Consider the following 8,642-nt stretch of genomic DNA (forward strand, 5'->3'; position numbering starts at 1 on the left):
ATCGCTGCCATCAACAAACATGGCAGCTCTGCCCAGCCCGTGCGCGCGGTCATTTCCGGTGCCCTCTGGAAACATGGCGCTTCTGCCCAGCCTGAGCCTTGTTGTGACACCACTTCCGGTCCTTCTCCCCCAGTAAAGATGGCGGACGAGGCGACCCGGCGGGTGGTGGCGGAGCTGCCGCTGCTGAAGACGAACGCGGGGCCCCGGGACCGGGAGCTGTGGGTGCAGCGGTTGAAGGAGGAATACCAGGCGCTCATCAAGGTCAGGCTCTTCCGCTTCCGGGAAGGGTGTCACCGGCAAAGGGGCCGGGCGGAAACCGCTTCCTGTCAGCGCTCTGCTCCCGGGGTCTCTGGTGCGGGGAACGGGCCGTCCTTTCCCCTGGTGCCACCCGGTGTCCAGACGGGGAGGCCTCGCTGTGGGGAGCATGCGCCCCTCTCGTACTGATGGGGCTCTTCCCAGACGATGGCCAGAGAGAGTCATACTCAAATGTGCCCCCCCATCTCTCTACAGGGGACATGGTCCGCCCCTTCTCCTCCCCCTGGGTCTGCCCCTTCCCCCCATCTCTGCAGAGGACCTGGGGCTGCCCCCCCGCCTCTGGAGCATTAGCGAGGCCCCATTGGGGTTCCCTGTGGTCCAGGGGTGCAGACTGCCCTGCTCCTAAGGTATCTGAGGGCTGCAGTGGCCGCACAGCTCAGGGATCTGTGGGGAGAGTATAGCTGGCTCCCAGGCCCAGAGTGAAGCACGTCCCCTGAAGGGACATTGGGGTGCCCCAGGGCGCCTACCTTGCCCTAAACTCTCCAGTCAGTGTAGCCTAAAGGACAGGTCACCTGAAAACCAGCAACATTCTCCCCCCGTGCTGCCTGGCCAGGCATGTGTACTAAGGGCATCCCATGGGCAGCAACCGGACCCAGGAATCCTGCAGTCTGTCCCATGCCTAGTACCTCAGGGCTTGACAGAGTCTGCTTTTGGTGGCTCTGTGCGATGCTACTGCCAGTCTTGTGTTGCTGGCTGCGGGGCTTTTACAGCTGGTGTTCACCGCAGCAGCAACAGATCTTTCTGCCTTGCGAGGAACATGCCTACGCTGTAAACATGTCCAGAGAGATCTCCATTATCTACGTAGATTTGGGGAACAGGAATTTTGGTTTCTGTGCAAGCTTCTGATGGATTGGGAGGCTAGACACAAACTGCATGGTATGGGGGTTCTGATTTTGTGGGGTTGCCTGTACCCACTCACTGCCTTTGTTTTTCCCTTCCCAGTATGTGGAAAACAACAAGAACGCTGACAATGACTGGTTCAGGTTGGAGTCCAACAAGGAAGGGACGAGGTAGGCATGGATAGGTTGCAGGGCGTGTTTGTGGCTGCCATGGCTCCAGGCCCTCCTGCCTCTCTGATGGGTTTCCTCTGCTATAGCCCGCCCTCTAGCCTTTGAGTAATTGTGAGCATACCAAGTCTCAGTCCTGTGGGAGCCCTTCACTGAAAAAGGAGCAGAGGGCTGAGTCTCTGGCAAACAGGTCTTGCCTTCCGATAGCTGCTGGGGTTAGAGGCATGAACAAGAAAGGGAATTCTGAACAGTCCTTTCTCACCTCTGTGTCACATCCTTCCTATCCTAATCCTGCTTGCTCTCTGGTTGGCCAGAGACCCCTCTGGGGTTGCGGGGAACTGAACGTCTACTGTGCAAAGCATGCAGAACCCTGCCCCTCTCCCAGCTCTCCCTCCATCCACAAGGAACAGGGAAGGCCACAAGCCCTTTTTCCCTTTGCAGGTCCCCCAGGTTGTGCCCTAATCTATCTCTTGGTGGAATAAAGTATAATAATCTCAGCCCCCTTGGCCCCTGGAGGCCATTTCTCATCCCTGCTTAATAAATATGGACACGTTCCATTACAGAGAATGCAAGGTAGGTGATTAGTGATCCAGTCTGCACTGTGCTTCCTGTGGTAGGAGGCACTGAAATGCTACCCCTCCCTGGGCTGTGTGGCACCTCGCCAGGAGCTCAAGGGCCACCCCCAATGTGTATACAAGGGAACAGGCTGCAGCTGCCCTTTTCAGTAGCAGGGAGATGGAAGCTAGGAACCTGAAGGCAATGTGGCTTGACTGCATGGGTCAGGATGGAGCACTGCATGCTGGGAGCTGTAGTCTCCATTTGGCTTCATCCACTGCAAGAGTGTTGGGGGCACCCACTGTGCTCCAGTGGTGTCGAGCAGTTGGAGTTGGTTAGGGTTACGATTCGTCCGGTTTCCCCTGGACATGTCCGGCTTTTAGAGTTAAAAATAGCGTCCGGGGGGAATTTGTAAATGTCCGGACTCCCCCCCCATGCAGAGCGCGCACGGCTGACAGGGCAGCCGGCCGGATGGTGCCACTTACATGGGGCTCTGACAGCCAGAGAGAGCCCCTCCTCTGCTTCCCCCTCCTCTCCCCTGCAGCTGAGAGCACTCCCTCCCTGCATTCGCAGATCACCAGCCGGCCATTTGCACCGGCAGTCTGGAGCTCCTCCCCCTGCTCCTCCTCCCCAGCACGCTGGTCTGAGCGGCAGGGGAAGGGGCAGGGAGGTTCTGGAGGGGGCAGTCAAGAGACAGGGAGCGGGGGGGGGGTCGGGAGTTCGGGGGGCTTTCTGGGGGGGTGTGGATAAGGTTTTGGGCAGTCAGGGTACAGGTAGGGGGTAGGGTTCGGGGGGGGCAGTTAGGGTGGGGGGGTCTCAGGAGGGGGCAGTTAGGGGACAAGGAACAGGGAGGCTTAGGTAGGGGGTGGGGTTCTGGAGGGCAGTTAAGAGCAGGGGTCCCAGGAGGGGTGGTCAGGGGACAAGGAGCGGGGGGGGGGGGGTTGGGAGTTCTGGGGGGGGGGGGGCTGTCAGGGGGCAGGGGTGGGGAGAGGGATCGGAGCAGTCGGGACAGGGAGCAGAGGGGTTTAGATGGATTGGGAGTTCTGTGGGGGGGGGGCTGTCAGGGGGTGGGGAGTGGTTGGATGGGGCGTGGGAGTCCCAGGGCTCTGTCTGGGGGTGTGGATAAGGGTTGGGGCAGTCAAGGGACAGGTAGGGGGTAGGGTCCTAGGGGCCCAGTTAAGATGGGGGGAGGGCTCAGGAGGGGGCAGTCAGGGGACAAGAGGCAGGGAGGCTTAGGTAGGGGGTAGAGTCCTGGGGGGCAGTTAGGGGCAGGGGTCCCAGGAGGGGTCAGTCAGGGGACAAGGAGCGGGGGGAGGGTTAGGGGTTCTGGGGGGGGGTGGGAAGTGGGGGGGCGGGGCTAGGGCAGGACAGGGGCGGGGCTCCTTCCGTCCTCTTTTTTGCTTGCTGAAATATGGTAACCCTAGAGTTGGTACTGCCCAGCAGGAGGGAGTACAGTGCAGCTGGGTGCCCCACGTGTCCATGGGCTGCCAGTCGTAGCTTGTCTGGCTGTTCCTCTTGGACTTGTGACCTATTGCCAGGTGAGCTAATGGCTTCATAGTGCTCCCCGTGCCGCACCCGCCTTCCACCCAGGGCTCCTCAGGGACTAGGATAGGCATCGATCTCCTATGTGCCACTCTGCCATTCTCGTAGAGGGGCTCGGCTTGGGCCCAGCTGTTAGTGACACTGCAGAGAGGTGCCTGCCCTTGTGCTCTCGCTACCAGCCCCCAAGCCCGGGGCTGTGAATGGACTCCCGCTTGCCTGCCTGCAGCATCGTTCCGTTGGGTGCAGTGCCCCAGGTGCCCACACACAAAGGGACTCATTAGTTTGATGGGATGGAGCCTGGATCAACTGAGTGCCATGGAGAATGGGTCCAGGCTGCAGCAGCCAGAGCAGAGCTTTTAGCAAAACATCCCTTCTTGAGTCAGACCTGGCCAGCGATGGAGGATCCCCCACGACCTTGGTTCCAATGGTTAAACGTCAGCTTCCAGCAATTGGGTCTAGTTAGACCTTTGTCTGCTGCACTGAAGAGCCCCCACTTGTCAGATTTCTGTTCCCCACATCCCGCCCCTTATCCGCCTCTTTGTTAAGCTGAACAGACGGCGCTCCTGGGGTCTCTCCCTGCCCCCTCCTTCCCGTCTCTCTCTCTCTCTTGCAGGTGGTTCGGGAAGTGCTGGTACATCCATGACCTGCTCAAGTATGAGTTTGCCCTCGAGTTTGACGTGAGTGTCCCTGGGGCGGGGGCATCTGAGGGAGGAGGGCCCTCCTGCTCTGCTCCGAGGCTGGGGAAGGGAGGGGTTTCTCGTCCACTTCCTGCGGCACTGGAGGGAGCAGGTGGGAGCTGGCCCTGGCTAGGTTCGCAGCATCGCTGTCCCCCTGGGCCTCAGGAGCCAGGGGCTGAGGAAGGGAACACCCTGAGGATGTTAACCGGGAAGGGGCAGAGAATCGCCCGCCCCGCAGGGTGAGAGCGAGCAGGAAGGAGTCCTGTGGGACTTGGGTAGTGCAGGGAATAAAATTCTGCCACCTTGAACTAGTGTTTTCCATGCCTAGAATTCAGCTGGCACAGAATCCCTCGCACTCTGAGCGAGCCGGGAGCAGGGAGCCCTTTACACAGAGCTTTGCAATGGAACGCGCCACAAACCGGACCAATGGGATTGTGTCGGGGAACTTTGTGTAACGTGGGGCTAGCAAAGGGCTCTGCCTCAATGGGGCCCTGCCCCCTCCTGCCCCTCCTAAACTAGGGCATCCCCCTCCCGCCTACCCACGAGCTTCCACTTCAGCATCTGGGATGTAAACTCAGTAGGGAGCTCACAGGGGTCTAGGCTCAGTGCTCCCAGCTGTGTGGCTGAGCAGAGAGAGCAGCAGCTGGGAACTTGGGGTACACATACTGCTCCCCAAGGGGAGGGGGGCTGGCGTGGCCATGGGCACACTTAGCAGGTTTTTTTGTTTGCAGATTCCCGTCACGTACCCGTCCACCGCCCCCGAAATCGCCATTCCAGAGCTGGATGGGAAAACGGCCAAGATGTACAGGTCAGGCAGCCCTGGCCCGCTCCCACCTCCGCTCTCTGCAGGCCCTAGGGACCAGAGCTCCTGACTCAGATCCCAGGCTTTGGTTGGGTCTGTCTTTATATCGCTTCTTCCATCCCACTGATGTGTATAGGCTGTGGGAGGAGTCTCAGCTGTTGGTAAATGCAGCTGCCTCTGGGGTGAAACATGGCAGCTGTTGCTCAAAGCACAGGAAAGCAGCCCTTGATGCAGGACAGAAAGTGGAGGAGATGCCATGTCTGAGTTGAACCCCAGGCGTCCGGATGAGGCAGGGGAGATGGTGCCAGGCCTGTGAGAGCTGCAGCTCCGTTCTGGGGCTGAGTGGGCTTGACACCCCTATGGCAGTGCCTCCGCATCTCCCCTGGTCCCACCATGCCAGGCTCTGGGCTCTATCTCCCCTCCGCGTCTCCCGTGGTCCTACAAGCCAGGCTCTGTCTCCCCCCCCCCCCCCCCCCCCGTCTCCCCTGGTCCCACGACACCGGGCTCTGTGTCCCGCCCGTGTCTCCCATGGTCCCACGACACCAGGCTCCGGGCTTTGTCTCCCCTCAGTGTCTCCTGTGGCCGGGGCTTCTCCCTCACATCTCTTTTGTCTCTTGCAGGGGAGGGAAGATCTGCCTGACTGACCACTTCAAGCCCCTGTGGGCCAGGAACGTGCCCAAGTTCGGGCTGGCCCATCTCATGGCCCTGGGGGTGCGTTTCTGTCAGTAGGGGGTGGGGGGAGTCTGTGTCTGAGTCGTGCTCACAGCCCCCTGTGCTCTTTGCCTTGCAGCTGGGCCCATGGCTGGCAGTGGAGATCCCGGACCTGATCGCCAAGGGGCTCATTGAGCACAAGGAGAAGTGAGGGGTCCAGGCTGGCAGAGGCCTGCAGGGTGGCTCTAGATGCTCCAGCGCTCAGACCTTGTCCTTCCACGCAGACACAGCAGCCAACTGGCCCCGCGGCCCTGCCCTCAGTGCGGGGCAGTGCACTCACTGTGCTGGGGACTCACGATTCCTGTCTGCTCCAATTCCATGTAACCCCTGCCCAGTTCCTGTAGGGGAGAGCTGCCCAATCTCCCCAATAAAAACTGTAGCCTGACTAAGGCCTGCCTGGCTGCTGCCGTGCCTGGGGGCTCTTGCCAGGGGTTGCGTCCTGCTGAGGTAGCTGTGCTCTAGCTACCTCTGCTGAGTCCCTGCTCCCACTGCACCAACTGCACCATCCTGATGCTTCCTGGTCCCTCCTGCTTAAAGAAACGGCTTGTAACTGAACCGGTTTCCAATTCACCATACCAGTGAGTGGGGGGCTGGCCCCTGCCTGTGAGGCTCCATCCAGTTCTCCTAAAGGACTCCCTAAGCCGGCCCCTCTGAGTGTATGAGCTCCCCCTCCTCTGCTGTGTCGTCCTGGGCCTCTCCCATGCAGGGGCTGGGATATGTCTCCTGGAGCCCTCAGTAACTTCAGCAGGAGGCTCGCTTCTTGTCACTGGTCCACCCAGCTTCTACCTGCACAGAATCGCACAAGGGGGTGTCAGCTAGGGGCTAGATCAATGGTTTGTGCAGCACCTAGCGTGCGGGGCAGGGGAGGGAGAGGTCCATGGCTGAGGGTCCTAGGTGCTACCGTAATACACCTAATAAATGTATAGCACCTGGCACAGTGAGGCCCTGGTCCATGGCTGGGGTTCCTCAGTGCTGCTATAATACACCTACATGCACACGTAAGAACAGCTGTAGCAGGTCAGCCCAATGGTCCGTCTAGCCCCGTTTCCTGTCTTCTGACTGTGCGAGATGCTTCAGAGGGAACAAACAGAACAAGGCAATTTCAAATGACCATCTCCTGTCGTCTAGTGCCAGCTTCTGACAGTTGGAGGTTTAGGGGCACCCGGAGCACGGAGTTGCATCTCTGATCATGGCTAATAGCCATTGAATGACCTATCCTCCATGAACCCATCTAATTCTCTTTTGAACCCAGTTATACTGTTGGCCTTCACAACATCTCATAGCAATTCGTTCCATGGGTTGACTCTGCATTGTGTGAAGAAGTACTTCCTTTTGTTTGTTTTAAACGTACCTGTTAATTTCATTGGGTGACCCCTGGTTCTTGTGTTATGAGAAGGGGTAAATAACGCTTTGTATTCACTTTTGCCACACCAGTCATGATTTTATAGACCTCTATCATATCTCCCTTTAGTTATCTCTTTTCCAAACTGAACAGTCTCAGTCTTTTTAATCTCTCCTCCTGTGGAAGCTGCTCCATACCCTGAATCATTTTTGTTGGCCTTCTCTGTACTTTTTCCATTTTTAATGCATCTTTTATGAGCTGGGGTGACCAGAACTGCACGCAATATTCAAGATGTGGGCGTACCATGGATTTATATAGTGCCAATATGATATTTTCTGTCGTCTTATCTATGCCTTTCTTAATGATGCCCAACATTCAGTTCGCTTTTCTGACTGCCGCTGCATATTGAGTGGATGTTTTCAGAGAACTATCCACAATGACTCCAGATTGTCCTTGAGTGCTAACATCTAATTTAGACCCCATCATTTTATATGTATAATTGGAATTCACTTTTCCAATGCACATTACTTTTCATTTATCAACATTGAATTTCAGCTGCCATTTTTTTGCCCAGTCACCCAGTTTTGTGAGATCTCTTTGTAACTCTTTACAGTCAGTTTTGGACTTAACTCTCTTGAGTAATTTTATGTTGTCTGCAAATTTTGCCACCTCCTAGTTTACCTCTTTTTCTGGATCACTAAGGAATATGTTGAACAGCCCTAGTCCAGTGCAGATCCTTGGGGGACCCCAGTATTTACCTCTCTCCATTGCGAAAACTGACCATTTATTCCTATTCTTTGTTTCCTATTTTTAACCAGTTACTGATCCATGAGAGAACCTTCCCTCTTATTCCATGACAGCTTACATTACAGAAGAGCCTTGGGTGAGGGACCTTGTCAAAGGCTTTCTGAAAATCCAAGTACACCGTATCCAATGGATTCCCCTTATCTCCCTGCTCGTTGACACCCTCAAAGAATTTCAGTAGACTGGTGAGGCTTTATAGAAGCTGTGTTGATTCTTCCCCAACATATTGTGTTCACGTGTGTGTCTGATAATTCTGTTTTTTCAGTTTGCCTGGTACTGAAGTTAAGCTTACAGGCTTGTGATTGCCAGGATCTCCTCTGGAGCGTTTTTAAAAATTGGTATCACGTTAGTTATCCTCCAGTCATCTGCTTCAGAGGCTGAGTTAAGTGATAGGTTACTATCACTGTTAGCAGTTCTGCAATTTCATATCTAAGTTCCTTCAGCACTCTTGGGTGATACCATCTGGTCCTGGTGACTGTTTAATTTATCTACCTAACAGTAATACACAGTGCCTGGCACAGGCTGGGGCTTCTAGGAGTTACTGTAATACCCCTACTAAATAATCCTGGCAGTTAGCTAAGGCTGTAGAGCAGACTCATTTTATCTCTCTCTCCAAGTGGTCTCGGCACCACTAGCTGGGACAGAACAACACACCCAGAAGGTGTGTGGGTTACAGTAGCATCGCACCTCCTGAGGTGCCGTACCAGCACAAACGCTGTGTGCGGAGCAGGCCATCAGCTGCTTTGCAAACATCACTAATGCCTCTAGCCTCTGTCAAAAGGAGGCTGACGGATGAGACGAGACAGAGCGAGAGAGTTGAGGGGGATGATGACGTCTTTGGAGTAGTGATGTCACTGGACTTGATGTCACCGGAAATGACGACATCC

At 56.2% G+C, this 8,642-nt stretch overlaps 1 protein-coding gene across 1 annotated transcript; it reads left to right on the forward strand.

The window, feature by feature from the left end:
• Positions 1–5,998, forward strand: UFC1 (ubiquitin-fold modifier conjugating enzyme 1). Its single transcript, XM_005293785.5, has 6 exons — positions 1–261; positions 1,258–1,325; positions 4,033–4,096; positions 4,828–4,904; positions 5,519–5,609; positions 5,689–5,998. The coding sequence occupies exons 1-6, from the start codon at positions 139–141 to the stop codon at positions 5,758–5,760; spliced, it is 495 nt and encodes a 164-aa protein (XP_005293842.1). The 5' UTR covers positions 1–138; the 3' UTR covers positions 5,761–5,998.
• Positions 5,999–8,642: the final 2,644 nt, after the last annotated feature.

This window comes from Chrysemys picta, chromosome 20 (assembly GCF_011386835.1).
Source record: "Chrysemys picta bellii isolate R12L10 chromosome 20, ASM1138683v2, whole genome shotgun sequence".
NCBI classification, from domain to species: Eukaryota; Metazoa; Chordata; order Testudines; family Emydidae; genus Chrysemys; species Chrysemys picta.